Raw genomic sequence first — 18,969 nt, 5'->3', positions numbered from 1 at the left:
TGGGATTTTGGAAGACATTTTTAGTTGTAAATATTAAAAGGTATAAACATGTCTATCATCTTGCTAGTTCTTTGTTTAAGGAGATATCGTAGGGTTTGCCAAGGGGTAGCCACATGGACTGCAAGGAGATCAAAGCAGTCAATCCTAAAGGAAATCAACTCTGAATATGCATTGGAAGGACTGTTGCTGAAGCTGAAGCAACTTTGGCCACCTGACATGAAGAGCCAACTCACTGGAAAAGACCCTGATGCTGGGAAAGATTGAAGGCAAAAGGAGAAGGGGGCAGCAGAGGATGAGATGGTTAGATAGCATCACTGACTCAATGGACATGAATTTGAGCAAACTTCCAGAGATAGTGGAGGACAGAGACGCTTGGCGTGCTGCAGTCCATGGGTTTGCAAAGAGTCAGACATGGACACAACTTAGCGACTGAACAACAGCAACAACAACATAAGGGAAAAGAATCTGAGAAAGAATATGTATATATGTATTACTGAGTCACTCTGCTTTACGCCTGAAGCTAACACGATATTGTAAATCAAATATACTTCGATAAAATAAAATAATCTGTGGGTGGGAACAGCAGCCTCTCCTATGAGGGCTGGTTGTAAATGGGGCCAAAAGCCAGGTAAGAGCCCTTTCTTCTCCCAACCCACCTTGGACCCTCTTTTTCCCAGACTCTCAAAGGTGAGATACGAGTGTATGAGCCCAGTTTCCTGCTTGTGCCTCGTTTGAAATGGCTCCCAAATGTGAAACTTCGGAAATGCAAAATTACGGTTCACAGCGAGCAGTCAGGAAGAGCTGTTTCTCTTTTGTTCAGACTCTCCAGCCTTCCTTGAAGGTCCAGGAAAAGGCATAGGAATCCTGTCAAGACCATCCAGGATGCCTTTGCCCCTGGGGTGACTCTGCACCACTCTGGACTCCAGTAAACACAGGATAATGACGGGTCCCCATCACACAGACCAGGGCATCAGCATCACTTAGGAGCATCCCCATCACCTGGTTTCTTCTACGGAGCCTGCATCTCAGCAGGGCGCTGAGGCAAGACACTCCAGCTCGTCACATAAACAGGGGTTTTTTCTGTGGCTCTGCTGTGCGCTGCAGCTGTGGTTACTGCCGGGGGTGTTTACACAAAGACCTTTTCAGCAGCAGCTGGGAGGCTGCAGTCAGCCAAAGCCTCTGAAAGTTCTGTAAATCTTGAGCCAGCACAAAGACAAACCAGAACTCTTTTTTCCCTCTCTCTGTTAATGCATCCGAATTAAATCATTAAGCAGGGATGAAGGTGAAGTGCTATAAGTTTCTTACGGATAGGAAGGGGCCAGACATGCCCAAATGTTTCACGTGCTTGTTAAGTTGCTCAGTCATGTCCGATTCTTTGCGACCCCATGGATTGTAGCCCACCAGGCTTCTCTGTCCATGGGATTCTCCAGGCAAGAATACTGTAGGTTGCCATGCCCTTCTCCAGGGGATCTTCCCAACCCAGGGATCGAACCCTCGTCTCTTATGTCTCCTGCATTGGTTTTTCACAGCTAGCACCACGTGGGAAACCCTCAAAGATTTCACAGCTCTTTCCAAATGTTCCTGCACTTTGAACCACAACCGGGAAGAGATGTTCTGGCCTGTGAAGTGAGGCAGCTCGTAGGACGGTGGCCCCGGATCTCTTCGGGTCGCTAAGAATCACCAGGCTCTCTCGGCTCTTGTCAAGCCAGCTCCATGGACCCGGATGTAACCGAGTTCAGATCGGGGGCTGTGCTGGCTGAACCACCTGCTCCGAGTTCATCACATTTTTTCCATTTGCAACACCCCCTTTTCATTGTTTGAAAGTGAAGTGGAACTGTTAGTGCTCAGTCGTGTCTGACTTTTTATGACCCCATGGACTGTAGCCCACCAGGCTCCTCTGTCCATGGGATTCTCCAGGCAAGAATACTGGAGTGGGTTGCCATTTCCTTCTCCAGGGGAATCTTCCTAACCCAGGGATCAAACCCGGGTCTCCTGCATTTCAGGCAGATTCTTTACTGTCTGAGCCACCAGGGAAGCCCTTTCATTGTTTATGTAAAGTGTTGTAAGGATGCGGGATTGAAAATCTAAAACTCTGGCTCCTTCTCCTGTGAAGGGGAGTGAGGATCACATGTGAGGCAGAGAACTGGGGACGCAGGGACCCGGTGGGCATGTGTACCTCATTCCTGAGATGTCACGACAGGAACAGTGCACGTGCCCTGCCAGCAGCCCATCGCCTGCTTCTCTTCCCCTCAGGAGCAGTCTGTGGCCATGCTCAGGACTTCCCTTTGTCAGCCTGCACCCCCAAGCAGAGCTCACCACCCTCCTCTGCTTTGTAGACATTCCATTTCCCGTCCTAGCCTTCCTCTGCCTGTCTGTTGAAGGAAACACTGGTGTTTGTTTCAAAGCCCAAGGCCTGGGCGGGTGGCAGGGGGTATCCTGTCTCCTTTCCTAACCATCCGCCTGGGGCCCTACTTCCTCCCCTTGGAGGTCACTTCCAAGGGACTGCATTAGGGACCCTGCCTCCACAGGAAGGGAGGGCATGGCAATCAAGGAGGGACTCCTAAAGGTCTGAACCCCCCAGACTATATACATTACCCATGTCTGAGTTCTTTGGGTTGCCCGCCCTCATCATAAATGTTTTATTCCCCTAGAAATGCAGTTTTTATGTCTCACTTTGACCAAAAGCAGAGAGAGGACAAAATAAAGTGAAGGAGCCCGCCTGCTAGAGTTATCAGCGCCCAGACAAGCTTCTGTCTGCCATGAACAGTGTCCATCTGGATTCCTGGAAAAGCACAGAGAGGGGGCTTCTGTTGTGAGTCCAAGAATGCTTCAGCCTTTGTGTCAGGTGCCACCAGACACTTCGTGTTTGAAAGCACAGTATGGAGAGACTTTTTCAAAGGCGGGTACTTGCTGCATCTTTAAAAGCTGACTGATGGCTTTTCAGCTGCTTCACATTTCAAGCTCAGGGATTGTGCTCTGTGCCAGGAGATTAGTCAGACATTCTTATATGTGCCTGTAATGTCAGCAATATTTATCAGTAAGGAGCATGATTTTGGAGAAGACGCTTGCCTATCCCAGGACTGTTACATCAGCCTCTCTGTGAGCCTGCGGGGAGAGAGAGGACTCCCCCACCCCCCACACCCTCAATCCATCTGAGGCTTGAAACTCCCCATGAGTCTCCTCATCTGAACAAACTTAGGGTTCTGGGTGGAGAACAGGGCTCTCCATGGATGTCTTTTGGGGCCAAGAACTTGCACTTCAGAAGAGTCTGTCTAAAGAAGTGCATGCATGGCTAAGGGGTTTCATTCGTGTTCAACTCTGTGCAACCCTATGGACCGTAGCTCGCCAGGCTCCTCTGTCCATGGGATTCTCCAGGCAAGTATACTGCAGTGGGTTACCATTTCCTTCTCCAGGGTATCTTCCCCACCCAGGGATCTATCCTGTGTTGGCAGGTGAGTTCTTGACCACTAGCACCATCTGGGAAGCCCAAAAGCAAAAAAGAAAAGATCCTGACTTCTGAGAGTGTTAAAGGGTGGATCAGATCATTACTGGGAACCAGAAGTGAGGCCTGATGGGGATGCCCAGATGAGACACCTGGGAGTGTGCAGCCTGCCTCCCTCCCCTGCATGTGACCCTGGACTGCAAAGACCTGAGACCCCATCCCTGAGGCTGCACAGCGAACTCAGCAAAAGAAAGTTCACAAAAGAAAATACTGACATGTGTACAAACCTAAGAATGTTTGTTCAATTTGTTCTTATTTCTGAAAATATAAATTCAAAGAAAATGTCTTATTAGAGATAAAAAGATCCATAAAACAATTCAGTCAAGTATATATATTTGAATAAAATTTGAGGGTAAAAACTTTTATAGCGTTAACCAAAATTTTACATATGATACATCATATGTATCATATGATACATATGCATATGTATATGTATGCAATGCATACAGTGCAATAGGTCTACTTTGAGAAATTTATCTTAAATAACTGAATAGATGTTCAAAGATATATGTAAGAGGTGTTCAAAACATTGTTATATGTAATAGCAAAAATGTAGGTATAATTTATATAGCACCAGAAATTGATAAGGAATTCTCAGTTTATTAAATTATGTAACACTCTATGTACATTAAATTGATCACGGGCCCATATTTATTGACATGGAAAGAGTTACATTATGACTAAAGCAGTGTCATATAGATACTAAAGGTCAGAGCAGGGAGTAATGGACATTACAAAGCAAGAGTATTAGGTAAAGGCAAAAATGATCTTTAAAAACTATACCTGTATAGGTCATTTAATATTTTTAAAAAGTGTTAATTAAGGAGTGGTAAAGAATTTTTTTCCTTATCCTTATCTTTTACAGTTACTTTTAATCCCCTAATGATAAATATCTTCTGGAAATTAGGACTCAGAAAATTTTGCAGACCTCACCATTTCATCCAAAAAGCTGAAGTTGCTCCTTGTCTGCGAAAAGTGCATCACGTGTGTACACACCACCCATCGGAGCTTCCATTTCTGTGGTTTGATGGAGCTCAGGCACAATTCAACACAAGAACCTCTTCACACTTGCAGAGTAAAATGTCACTCCTAATCAACTGAGAAGATTCCATTTTCCTCTTAGAATTTCACATCCTGTCCAGTGTTCAATGTGTGGTAGAATCTTGATTCTTTGATTGGATAGGGAAAACTTTTCCTTTAAAGAGTTAAAAATAATGTCAATGAAGAAAACTCATAAGTGATATAATTTCCTGGTATTTGAGTGTTCTGTCACCAATTTCTGTGCCAGGTCCCATGTTCAGCTGTCTGGCAGTTCTTATGATATATGAAAATGCCTCCATTTTTATAGGAATATGCTGGCAAAAAATCTACCACTTCCATGAATTATTAGTCCTTTTCTGCTAATTATTTTGAAAAAAGCAGAGGTGCAGGTCCAAGTTCAAGCGGCTGTTAACGTCTGGGACATACTTGGTGTAGGACTATTCAATTAGGAGAAAATCGGTGCCTTGTTTGACCACCAGTTTTCTAATTGCATTTTGAAACTTATAGGAAAAACCAAGTTACATTTTTTGTGTTAGAGATTGAGTAACAAGTTGATGTTAAATGATTGATAAAAGTAATCAGTGGGGAAACATAACAAAGTGAGTAACTAATCTACAACATAAAGATAGAAATTTTTACACTTTTGAATAACGTTTATGAAAAAATGAAATTAAAAACTGAATGGGAGCTTTGGAAAACCCCCTAGTGTTGTAAAGACCCCAGGGTAATTTGTTTAAAAAAAAAAAAATACAGACCAGAGGCAGGGCTGGGAGAACTCAGCTGTCTGGTTTCAAGTAGCAGGCAAAGTCCCTCAGTTTTCAACCACTACTGCAGAAAAATCAGACAAAATAAAGAACAAGCAGCCCTACTCCACGTGTCTGGGGTACGAGTCTCAGTGTTTTTGTGTGGACTGAGCTCCTGCGGGGCGTCCTGCGTGTCTAACAAAATTCCCGCAGGAGTAGCTCACTGGTCCCGCTGATGGAGGAGGGCTGGATGCTGTAGAACGTCTGCTGTAGACACTTCATGCTTCTCAAGTTAATAACCAGACACACAAAACTTTATGGAGCTAAAAATAAAACATTTGGAATCTCACATTGTAGCCAGATTGTGGCAAGAGACAAATGCTAGGAAGGACAAAAAGGAGAGGAAAAGGAAGAAGGAAGGAGAGACGAGGACAGAACCCCATGCCGGACAGAGCAGTGAGGGAGGGAGATAAATATGGTGCTGGATCTGGGGTCTGCCCCCCTCAGCTGATCACCTGAAAGCAGGGAGTTAGTGGTACTGACCTCACGGATTAAATGAACTAATATGTATGAAGTTGGTACCTAATGAGGTGTGAGTGTAACCTGATGGGTTTTTAAAAATTGAGTTATAGTTGATTTACAATGTTGTGTTAGTTTCAAGTACACAGGAAAGTGATTCATTATAGGCATATATGCAGATACTCTTTCCGATTCTTTTCTCTTACAGGTTATTACAGAATATTGAGCAGAGTTCCCTGTGCTATATATATAGCAGGTCCTTGCTGGTTGTCTATTCTATATACAGTAGTTTGTATATGTTCATCCCAAACTCCTAATGCATCCCTCCCCTCTCACCTTTCCCCTTTGGTAACCAGTTTTTACAAGTGAAGAACTGCAATGCATTATTTCTAACTACTTCATCTAAATTGGATAGGAACACCCCCTCTTGTGAACTGTATCCATATCTCTGCTGTATTTTCCTTTCCTGTTGTTTTTGCTGTCCTTTGCTTTCACCTGAAGATGGTAACGTGTTCTAGACTGCTCCATATTCTAAATCTCATTTTTAAAAGTGTTGACTCAAGGCAGTCTGCCAGCGACTTTGTTTTTCCTACTTTTCTCTCCGTGTTGGACTTTTCTGGCATAGGAGAATAATATTACTTTACCATGTAAAACACGGGGAATGGCTTTAAAAGAATTCCCCAGCAACTGAATAATGGGCTGTCAAAAATATGCTTGGTGCCAAAGGATCTGGACACGTCTGTTCCATTTATTGTGTGTTTCTCGTTCCCTCGTGACTGTGCTCACAAAAGACACAAAAGCCCAAACCTCTGGAGTATGTGGTATTTGAGGGCAAAAACCATATTTTCATATATTCAGTCCCATACCTAACATATTAAGGTGCTTAGTAGGGGATCACCAGCAGACAATGATGAGTGTCTATGGTATGTAGGATGCTCAAATTACTAATTAAGTTGACTTCTAGTGATGAAGAAAAGTGTGCTCCCCCATCTCCACTGTGCTTGGTTGAGTGGGTTAATAATGTTTATTTTAAGGAGCACTAGAAGTCTTGTCCCCAAAACTTTTACCTTATTCTAACCTTTTGAATAAGTTTATTTCTCTCAGAAATATGAAACTTATTTCTTACTTAAATTGCCATGTTTTAAAAGCCTGATAGTACAATAGAGCAAAGTCACTTATTTTTATTTTACTTTGATAATAAATTGAGTCTATTTTTAAAAAATCAATATAGGAATGCAGAGACTACCTAGGGGGAAAAATGGAAATGTGGAAAAATTTTAAAGGTGGCTTGTTTCTCAATGAAAGCAAGGAAAGTCAAGGAGAATAGCATTTGAATGCCTCCCTACCCTGGCTCCCACTGCGACCCTCCCCACTGGGTCCAGCACAGACTGTCTGCTTCTCACTTGGCACAAGGTTCTTCATCTCTCCCACCTGAGTCTCGGCCGGGCTGTTGCCAGCTCCCCTGAAATTCAGCGTGGTTTCTGATTCAGGTTATAATTTTTGACCAGCATCTTAATGGCTAGCATCTTAAGGGCGGGATAACTGTCGTCCAAGAATTCCTGAGCCTGGAATCTCCACTGTCTAGCATGTGACCCACAGGACACATGACATTCTTATGGGGCCCACTCCCCCAGGCCATGAGAAATTCCTGGACTGCTTAACGAAAATTCCACGGCTTTCCTCCTACTCAGCAAAGTCTGTTGGAATTCACTTGGGCAAGAGTAACTTCATCTGAGGAGATAAATCTGAATCTGCTTTAAATTTGTGTGTGGATGCAGGTGTGTATAGTTCAGATCCCAAATTTATCCTGCAACATTTATAGCAGTTATTGAAAATGCTCTATCATAATGAAGTAGTATGAACTCAAGTCCCTTAGTGAGATACCCACTTAGACTAGCTTGGAAACCATCCTGTCTAATGCCCTGGAGGCACTGAGTGGCCACCTGAGAATAAAGTGCTGGGGGGAGAGTTCTCTAGAAAGAAACCTAAATGCCCTCTTGGTTTATTTAGACTTGAGGAAAAGAAGCAGTGTAACTTCTTAGCTGCCTCTGGAGACCCAGTGCTGAACATTCCACTTCCTATTTGCAGGACCAAATTGTATGGAAAGGTGGTGATTATCTTCTGTGATTATTAAAGCAACTAGTACATGACACAGCTCATGGATTTAGGTCTGGGAGGCGAGCAGAGGTGATAACTTGAACAGTTACTGAAGTCAAGTTATTGTTGCCCCAGACAATGCATTGGGAAAATGTGACAGTGTGGCTGAGCAGAACCCCTGTTGTTCTTCAGCTGCTAATTTGTGTCTGATTCTTTGTGACCCCATGGACTGCAGCACGCTGGGCTTCCCTGTCCTTCACCACCTCCCAGAGTTTGCTCAAACTCGTGTCCATTGAGTCAGTGATGCCATCCAACCATCTCATCCTCTGTCATCCCCTTCTCCTTCACCCTCAGTCTTTCCCAGCATCAAGATATTTTCCAATGAGTTGGCTTTTTGCATCAGGTGACCAAAGTGTTGGAGCTTCAGCTTCAGCATCAGTCCTTCCAAAGAATATTCAGGGTTGATTTTCTTTAGCAGAACCCTGAACTCTTATAAATGCAGACTTTTATTAACATGGTCTTTGATTAAAATGAGCATTTTCTTTATATAAAGTACTCAGAAAATAGTCACGCTTATAGTGTAAGGAGAAACATGAAAAAATAACAGAAAATCATTTTTATACCCAGCTTTTCTTTTGGGGACTTGGATACCCTTCAGATCATGTCATTGGAAACAGCACTTTTGCATTCAGAAGACTTCTGATTAAAATGTTTAGCTTTAAAAATAAACATAAATCCCATGCTTCAGTATTGAGGAGGTAAAGGCATGATGGCCAGTGAATTGGAACATCAGAGTGTCCTCCAGCTTTCCAAATGCCACATGAAGTTAAAAGTTGAATTTTGGAGAGTACAGCTTATAATGTGCTACTATTTCATTATTTTTAACAGGAGAGTGTTACTCATTTTTCTGCTCAGGACACCTGTAGACTTTGAGAGGATGATTAATGGGCAGCCGTGTCAGCAGTGGAAGGCATGGGTGTTGTCCATGGCAGGGGGTGCTCACCCAGACTGGTCTCTGAGAGGGAAGACAGTCACCCCACTTACATGTATCAGTACAAGCAAATCTCTATTAGGTTGTATAAATCTGGACAGAACTGAGTCTTTGATGTGCATTAATTGTGTCCCTTCCTCCCATTGCAGGCTCAACCTGGGAGAAGACTTTCCGACAAATTGGCTTCGAAAGGTGAGCTGGGCTTGGTTACTCATGACCTGTTTATTCCAGCAGTTCACTGATTATCCATTGGTGATCTCACCACCACTACTTCAGTGACTGTGCCCTTGAGTAAGTTGTCATTTTTGAGCCTCAGTTTCCTTGTAAAGTAAACCTTTGATTTATACCATCCTTGCCTGCACACAGATTGAATTTGATGATTAAATAGGGCAATTTATGTGAAAATGCTTCTTCTACTATGAACCAGTGTGAAAGATAAGTTGTAGAATTAGGGCATTGCAGAGAAGAGAGTTGACTTTCTTATTGCTTCCTGATGTCATATGTTATATTCAGTTCTATAGGTTTAGTACAGAGAAATTTATATTTATATTGATATCTTCCCAATTATTAAAATTATCTGATCTTATCTGCTCCAAGTGAAAGGCTGAGATCATGTCACTCTTAGCTAAAAGCATTTCTGCACCAGCATGTCCTGAAAAGAAAAAAAGTTGACTCATGATAACATCAGAAAATGTGCAGATAGGCTCAGTATAGCCCTAATGACACCATACGGACAATTTAACATCTCACAGTGAACTTGCAGCATCGGAACAGCTATTGAGACAGAAAAGTAATTAAAAATTTTTTTACTCTAAAGGTAGATTCTTTTCAGCATAATAGCATTTTTGCATTCAGAAGACTTCTGAATAAAATGTTTAGCTTAAAACTTAAATGTAAATCCTGTGCCTTGAGGAGGTAAAGCCATGGTGTCCAGTGATTAGAATGTCAACAGCCCTCTAGCTTTCCAAACACCACATGAAATCAAGAGTTGAATTTTGGAGAGTACAGCTTACAATGTGCTACTATTTCATTACATTTAACAGGAGAGTATTACTCATTTTTCAAAATGTGTCTTTATGTGTATCAATCAAGCTGATGGAGTGCTTAGAGCATATGAAAAGAAAATTAAATACCTTAAAATGCATTATTTCTCCAGTAGTGAGTAAGAACAGATACCTCATCACCAGGCTGACTGTGATGGCATTTCTGTTACCATTTGTAATTGACTCAAAAGTCTGTTTATTTCTCTGCCTGCTTGTCAATGCCATCAGCACCATCACCATCGATCTCTCAGTGAGTTCTCGTGGTTGGTCCTTGAGGTTATTGGATGAAGTTGGTTTGGGGCAGGCAGATCTGGTGGACAAGCTTTCAGGCTGAAAAATCACATGCAGCTTCGTGTGTGTGAGACCTTCCCCAAAGCATCTTTCTCTTGATTCTTCTTTTGTGTATCGACAAATGTCAAAGATAACCAAAGAAGCTGTTGTTTTTGTTTTAGTCTTTAAGTTGTGTCTGACTCTTTGCGACCCCATGGACCATAGCCTGCCAGACTCCTCTGTCCATGGGATTTCCCAGGAAAGAATGTTGGAGTGGGTAGCCATTCCCTTCTCCAGGGGATCTTCTTGACCCAGGGATCGAACCCACATCTCTTGCATTGGCAGGCGGGTACCACTGGGCCACAAGGGAAGCCCGCTTGTTTGTTCACTCTATCCCTAAACCAAGGTTTATTGTAAACTTACAGGAGTCTTTCAAGACCCAAAGTCTTGTCAAGGAGAGAAGATAGCAAATTGAACATCAGTTATTTTTCTCCTGGCTTCAGGAAGACATTGCTATACTTGCTTTGTCCATTTTTAGGGTTGGATGGGACTGAAATATTGTAAAGAGAACCTCAGATACTGTGTCATCATCCCTACCTAAGTCAGTGTATGTCTGTGAAAAAATGGATGTTCTCTTGCAGAATCATGATGCCACACTGGTATTGAATACAAGTACCAGCCAGTTCTTAGCACCATCTAATACCAATCAGTGCATACACTTCCTGATCATCTCAAAAGTGTCATCTAATAGACACTGGTTGAATTAGCATGCTCCTAAAGCCCACACTTACTATTAAATTTTTTTCAACTTTAAAAAGTAAAAAAAATTTTTATTGAGTTATAATTAACATACAATATTATATTAGCTTTAGGTGTATGACATATTGATTTGATATTTTTATACGTCATGAAATGGTCACCACTGTGTGACCAGTTTCCACTGTCACCACTGATTCTGTTCTGTTGCCACATCTCCCCCTCTGTATTGAGATTGTGTCCCCCGAGTCTTTCCTAACTTCATTGGGTTTCTCTTCCTGTCACTAGCTTCTGAGGAAACCAGCTCCTCTGTCTTGCAGCACCGCTGTCTTGTCTGAAGTGTCTGTCTGTGGCTTTGTTTACCTTGTCAGTCTACCCTCTGATTCACATAAACTCAAATCGCTCCTCTTTGGCTGCTGGGGACAGCTTCATGGTGACTTCTTGTCCTTTGTCAATGGCTGCCTGGTCTTTTCTCATTTCTGTCCTTCTAGCACAGCAGGAGGTACCAAGACCATCCAGGATTTTGGACCTGGCATCCACCATCTGTCCTGAGGGTGGCCATCTGGGTATTTTCCAGCCTTTGGCTCTTGTAATGAACGACCTTGTGCACATCTGTATTTTTGCCAGGTATTCTAGGGATAGATTCCTGAGTACAATCAAAGAGTAAATTTTTGTGGAATTTTGATGAACATTGCCAAGTTTCCCTAAAATTTTGGCAGCAGTTTCGGCAATTATTTCCCCAGAGCCTCACCAACATAACGTGCTGTCATACTCGAGGTTTTTTTGCCAGCCTGATGGGTGAGAAATGGTAACTTGGTGTCCTTCTAATCTGCGTTAATCCTGTGTCATTTTTCCATAGAGTGGAGCTCAGGCTGAGGTTCTTTGCCATCTCCTGAGTGGAACTCTAAGAGAAAGAGCTTCTTCTTAAATGGCTAAGGATTCATTGATCTGCAGGATTCGGCAATTGAAACACTTTCTTTCTAGTTTGTGTGACCTTAACCTTTTGCCTACTTGAATAATGATGTAATGAAAACAATTGCCATGTATCAAGGACTGTGTCACATCATTTTCAGTCTGTGCAGCAGCCCCACAGACCAAGGATTAGCAAACATTTTTCTAAAGAGGGAGAGGCCACATTTCAGGTTCCATAGGCCATACAGTTTCTGTGGTAGCAGAAGGCAATGAGCATGCTTTGTCCCAATAAAACTTTATTTAAAAAAACAGGAAGTTGGCAGGACTGGCTACTGGCCAGACTTTGTGACCCCATCTCACAGGTAAATAAACCTAAAGAAAACCAAGCAGCTACCCAGAGAGCTGTAGCCACACGCATTGACCTGCGTTCAAGAGAAGGTCTGCCTGGCTTTCTACATCCAGCCACACTGAATGCTTGAATTATAGCTTTTTTTGCTTTTGTGTTGTTTATATTTCCTATCCCTGTAGCTCTGGGAACATTGTCTTTAGTCTTAAGTCTTATCGACTGTTCTTATTTTATGAATATTTTGAAGAAAGTCAGGGAGTAAAATTTGCATATCGTAATGCCTCTCTAAATGCGTATGCTTCTGAAAAGATGTATACATTAAAATATTATTAAGGGATATATTGAGTGAAAGCTGTATTTTTGAACTGTAGGCTAAGTTTGGTGCACATCCCCAGTTTTAGATGTTATCTTAAAACATCACCCTTTGTTTTCCTGTGTTGTCACATGTTTTCTCCTGTAAGGGCAGGAGTTGTCTCTGCCTTGCATCAAGTGTCTTGAAATACAGAATAGATATTGATAGATGGGGTTATTGTGCATTGCCAGTTGCAAAGACTGTGTCATGCAGTGCTGTTAAACATGGCCTTGCTTGATTTCTTCTCAATTTTAACACCGTCTTTCTCTTCAAGGGAATTCCAATTATATCCTAAATGAAGCTGTCTGGCCCTTTAGAGCCATTGTGAGCGATATTGATCCTTTTAGTACTGTGTCCTTTAAAGTTTGCCCGTCAGTCTGTTTGCTAACAGTATTTCTAAGTGGTCACATGTTAAAAAAAAAAAAAAAAGTGACTGAGTCAGCCAAACCTCAAAGCTTTCTCCAAGAAAAAGAAAGCCAAGTTGTCCTCTGCTGTACATTCTGTGATGGGGAGGAAGGAGGGAACCTAGGGAATGAGCCTGCCCTTGTAGTAATATTGCCATGAGATACGTCCTGGTGAGCAAACTAAAAGACCAGATAGAGGGAGACACGTGAGGACCTGATTCCATGGCAGCAGCGTCCGGGAGCTTAGCAGATGTCTGTAAACTGTTTCATTGTTTTCCTGCTTTCCTGCCTGCGGTTTCTTCAGGACATGGCAGCTGCTGGTACCCAACAACCCCACCTCCTCCCAAACCTCCCCAGGTCCACAGCCACCACCCTCAGGCTCCCTCCTCTGTCTTCCAACACCTCCTGTCACGAAGCCACCAAGTGTGTTCATGATCTTGTGTGGACTTACTGTGCGTCATTCTAGACCCTTGCTGCTGAGGTGTATGTCTTGTCATTTTACACCTGCTAGTGCCAGCCCAAGGGTTGTCCAGTGATAGGCATTTAATAAATGTTTCAGAAACAAGCATTTTATGAGAGCACTAGTCCCATTCACTGGGTCTCAACACTCATGAGCTGATCACTTCCCAAAGACCCTCATATTTTAATACCATCTCATTGAGGGGTTAGAATTTCAGTAGGTGAATTTTGAGAGAACGAAAACATTCAGTCCATAACGTGTGTCACTAACTCCCATACAATTGAAAGAAAAGTTAGATCTTATGTTTGAGACTTTTATATCCTATGATATCATATAATCCATTTCATTGGACTTTACTCATGCAGCTGATCAATTTTGCTGTTTTCTTTGATCGGCTGAAATACCTTGGTTATACTCGAAATGGAAAGTAAAAGCTATGATTAATATATGCACACATGTGTGTGTGTCTGTGTGTGCATGAGTATATATGTGTGTGTATTGTTTGTGTGTGTATAATAAAAGTAGGTGATATCCATTTCTTAGGCTGAGAGCTTTACCTAACTTTGACTTCCAACTTGGAAAGGAACTTTTTTTTAATTCAAGTACAATGACATCATTTAGTAAGTATTTGGTGAACAGATCTATTTTTCTTCTAGAAAAAAAAAAAGATGTAATCCTTCCTCCTTTTTCCTTCAAAATATGTCTGGAAGGAAAGATTTTCTGATTTGTAATCTCCAACTTCACTAAGTCAGGTCCCTAGGACTTAATATAAACAGTCTCTGAATGAATGAGTGATAAAGATCAGGTCCTGTGGAGAATGGTGCATTCATGAACTGAAATCCCAAATTCCCAGGTGGTAAGCTTGGCACCTTGTTCTGTACAAAATGTGAGGTACCAAGCCAGAACGTTTTATATTTCATTAATGACATGAGCAAATGAACTGTGTAATAGATCTCTGAAAGCTTTTTCAAACCTTGGTGCAGACAGCACTGTGAATAATAGGAAGTTCACGCTGTTTGATACGGAGGTAAAATCTGGATGTTGAGTCTGTAGAATGGAATGTTTTGGGGAATCATGCTAGCAGATACTCCCAAGCCTCAGTTCAGATTTCTCATTTGCTCTGCATCGTGAGATCCTGAAATTAGCTCTTTCATAGCTGTAACTGCAGTGAAATTTATTTCCTGCAGCCCAGCCAGGTAAACACCTCAGCTCGCGACCGAGCATTGTTGCTTTCATGAAGCGACAGTTTGTATGAGGCAGATTTCAGAGGAGCTGTGTGGGTTTTACATCAGAATCCTCAGAAACCCCATCACCCACGGTGAACAAAGTGGAAACAGTTCCTCCTGGCTCTTCTTTTTTCCCCCGACTTATCTCTACATGCTCACAGCCACACAGACTTCTAAACGTACACGAAATCTTGGAAGTAGCAAACGTGACGGTGTCGCACACCTTCCAGAGTCTAGTGGTTTCATTCACTCAGTGATGTGTAAATGAGGATTCAGAGGACTAAGTGACTTCTTTATGCAGGACCAGGTGGCATTAAGTCTTTCGCCTTGTGAAGCCTGTGCCTCCTCTTCCCTAAGCCTTGCGGACCTCTGAAGGTCTTATCACACAACAGGAGCGCTCATGGCACCTCAGTTGATCACATCCCTTGGTGCCAAGGGGGCTCGGGAAGCTGTGGTCAGGCAGGACCCCACTCGTCTGAGGCCGGTGTATTAATCTCTTACCCTGCCCTCCCCAGACCATCCTGTACCCACTGCCTCACCCATGACGGACTCCCTTCTGCCTCTGAGAGGCTCTGATGTCCAAGTCCCCCTTCCACACCCTTCCTGTGGTCACTACTGAGGTTGATGCCCACCTCACTCTTCCTGGGGATGGAGAAGTGGCCTGGGGTCCTGTCATCCAGAGAGCAAGTGAAAACGCTGGTCAGTGAGCAAGCCAGCAGCCCAGGGATTGTAATCACCAGGTGGGAACAGGCAGAGCAGCCTGGGGTACCCTCACGTGGCCGTCCTGACCCGCCTGCCCCACACAGAGGGAAGGTTGTCTCACCCGGTCCTCGAAAGAAGTGGGTAGGTTTGAAATGTCCACTCTTTGCTCTGACTGGTGAGATATACTGACTGAGGAGTCCAGGCAGGTCACTGCTTTCATCCTGGAGTGAGCGTGTTTCTGTGGACGCGCTGGTGTCTCCCGCTGGGACGCTGATGGACGTGCGCTGTGCTGTGGGGCAGCGGGGCCCAGTCCTCAGGCATCTGAGTGCAGCACTGGTTTTACCCTCAGAGCGGTAGACTCCAGCACATTCCAGAAAGAGGAGCATAAGGTCCAAAGGAAGATGGCAGAGATGCTGTTCTGGTTGACTCTTCACTGACGGTGGGGTCCCTGGGCTGAGGGGCTTAGTGGTCAGTGTCTATCCCCTCACTGCCCCCCTGCACCCCTGGAGGGCTGCATGTCCTTATCCACACGTTGCCTAAGTGACTTTTAGGGAAAAAAATAAAACCAAAGCAGACAAACAGAAACAAAGCCCACTCCCTCTGTTGCCAGGCACGGGGTCTGAGGAAGTGCTGCCCCCACCGTGGGGTCCCAGGGGTGCTTCCTACTCTGACCGCCTGAGTCAGGCCCCACGTCCCCAGTCCCACTCAGGCCGGAGGCTGCCCGCTGTGTAACCACAGTACCACCCAGCCCAGTTCCGTGGGGGCTCTGTAGTAGGATGGAGCTGCCCCACCAGGTCCGGGTGTTCTCTGCTGGACAAGCCAGGGGAGCCCCAGGTTTCTGGACACACATTCTCTCTGGACAAACAATAGCTGGCTGAGGCCCAGGTAGGGGAGGAGGAACCAGGTGGGCGCTCAGGCCAGACTCAGCTCTCCTTCAGGCAATTCCCTGTCGGTAAGGAGGGGCCTGGATTGTGGAACCCAAACACGTGGGACATAAGATGCCGTGTGCTGGAGGACGCTCCCGGGCCGGGCAGGGCCCAGAGCATAGCAGGCACTTCGCTGAAGGGCTCGTTCAGCTGCCCTGGGAGGATGAGAACTTCATTCCAGCCCTTATGGAAACATTCAGTGCCACTATAAGAACTTACTGTAAAAAAATGATGATTTCTCATGTAAGTCAGGAAAGGAGCATTTATACATGTAGACCTGGGTGGGGGGCGGGCGTGGAGAGAGTGGAAAAGATGGGTAAGAAACACCCTGTCCTGAACTGCTGACCCACTCTCAGTGGACTCCCCAGTGCTCAAGGTTAACAGGGACAGCCTTGTGTTCATCATCATCAGGGGCCAGAGCATACGGACCCAGTGTGGGCGGCTGCTTTCGTGGTGGTGGATCCTGGGGGTCAGTGTTTGCACAAGGAGGGTCCTGAGACGGGACCTGAGGACCCGAGGAAGCAGGAACTTCCTGAGCATCCTTGGGGCTCTTAATCTCTTCCACTTCCCAAGAACAGGACAGAAACGTGCACTGTTCAGATTTGCAGGCATGCAAACCTCAGTGGCCACTGCTCACTCTAGAAGTGTTTATTTTATTTGCTTATTTATAAAAATAATGAATCTGTGTTTAGAAGAAAGTCTCCCAATAACCTAGCTCCAATCTCATAAATCAGCGATTTTGTGATAGGCCTTGAACTGTTAAAACATAATTTCCCAGAATTTCAAGCACAGGGATTTGCAGAAGAAACTGTCTCCTCCACACCCACGTGGTTAATTTTATCCCTGCCATAAATTGTTTGCATGGGAAAGTCCCCTGGGAGAAATGGCCAAGGAGCAGCTCCATGGAAATACTGAGGAGAGAGATTCAGGGACCTTGGGGACCACCTTCCTTCCTGGGACCCTCTCTGCCATTCAGTACATTTTCAACAGTTACACATTTATAGATGCAGATGGTTTATACAGGACATTTGTATCAAGTACTTATTAGGTTTTCCTGCCCTTTATTTATTTTTTAATTATTTGTTTCTAATTGGAGGATAATTGCTTTACAATATTGTGATGGTTTCTGCCATATATCAACAAGAATCAGCCATAGATATACATATGTCCCCTCCCTCCCACTTCCCACCCCATCCCACCCATCCAGAGTGTCACAGAGCTCTGGGTCGAGCTCCCTGTGCTATACAGCAAATCCCCTTTGGCTATCTGTTTTACTTATGGTGGTGTATATATGTTTCAGTGCTACTCTCTCAATTTTTTCCCACCCTCTCCATCCCCCAGTGTGCTCGTCAGTCTGTTCTCTGTGTCTGTGTCTCTACTGCTTCCCTGCAGATAGGTTCATCAGTACTATCTTTCTAGATTCCATATATAAGCGCTGGTACATGATATCTGTTTTTCTCTTTCAGACTTACTTCACTCTATAATAGGCTCTAAGTTCATCTACCTCAGTAGAACTGACTCAGATTCACTCCTTTTTTATGCCTAAGTAATATTCCATTCTGTGCATATACCAAAGCTTCTTTATCCATCAATTACATTGTCTCAGATTTGGGGTTTCCTCTCAAGTTACCCTTGCCACTCACTCTGTGTTTCTCCAGTGCCTCCCTCATCAGGTTTATTGGGGTGTAATTTACAGCCTGGGAAATTCTCCCTTTTTCGGTGTCTCATTCTATGACTTTGACAACCTAGGCAGCCATGTCATCACCTCCATTTCAAGATTTATAATATCTTCACCATTCCGGAAAGTCTCCTTCTGCCCCTTTGTCATCAATCCCTTACCTCCCCCAGCTCCAAGCAATCACTGATCAGAGTTCTCTTTCTCTGGTTTCACCTTTTCCAGGTTGTCATGTGAATGGACTCATAGTTTGTGGTTTTCATATCTTGCTTCTTTCACTTAACATAATACTTCTTAGGTTCAACCATATAAGTTGAAAGCATCCTTACTTTCATTGCAAATTGTATTCCGTTGTATAGATCACTGCAAATTATCCAGGGAGCAGCTGGTAGGTGTTTGGCATGTTTTCAGCTATTGGTGATTATGAATGAAGCTGCTCTAAACCTTTGCCTACAGATCTTTGTGTGGACAAATTTATGTGATATGTCCCTTGATTATGTCCTCTGCCTTCAGCCTCTTTAGTTAGTGAACCCTAAATTACTCAAAGTGCTTTCTGAAAAAACCTTGAAAACTCAATCACATTTTAGCTGCACGGAGAAGTGTATGTAGAAAGATGCTTTGGTGATTCTGTTCACAGTGTGGGCCAAGACACTATAATTTTTACTTCACAAATTTTTATTTTCATTTCTTGGATTTACTGAGCATAGGGTGCATCTTTGGACAGGTGAAAATTCAGAGTTTTTTGCATTTGTTTGATTAACATTTTATTCCTGAGCAATTTTGGTTTGTTTCAGAGCTTAGTGTTTCTAGTTTGTTATGATGTGCTGGAGTATGGATCTTCAACCTTCACCTGCAATCTCAAATTCTAGTATGCTCTCAACACTTGGTATTTTAGTCTGATTTCTCGGTGGCAAAAACCTGACCTGAACTGACCTGGGAGCCAGGGGGAGAGCATTGCACTGAGTGTGAAGGGATGAGGTGTGTGTGCTGGGGAAGGGGACACT

General features: G+C 43.7%; 1 protein-coding gene across 3 annotated transcripts in view; it reads left to right on the top strand.

The window, feature by feature from the left end:
- The window catches only part of PIEZO2 (piezo type mechanosensitive ion channel component 2), a 252,316-nt gene that overhangs the window by 108,534 nt on the left and 124,813 nt on the right, over positions 1–18,969 (top strand). For all 3 annotated transcript variants that reach the window (XM_061399951.1, XM_061399953.1, XM_061399952.1), the window contains exon 4: positions 9,043–9,085. In XM_061399951.1, the coding sequence (XP_061255935.1) occupies positions 9,043–9,085 (43 nt within the window). The remainder of the gene's footprint in view (positions 1–9,042; positions 9,086–18,969) is intronic.

The sequence above is a fragment of the Bos javanicus genome, chromosome 24 (genome assembly GCF_032452875.1).
Source record: "Bos javanicus breed banteng chromosome 24, ARS-OSU_banteng_1.0, whole genome shotgun sequence".
Taxonomy (NCBI): domain Eukaryota; kingdom Metazoa; phylum Chordata; class Mammalia; order Artiodactyla; family Bovidae; genus Bos; species Bos javanicus.
This window is presented reverse-complemented; position numbering and strand designations above follow the sequence as displayed.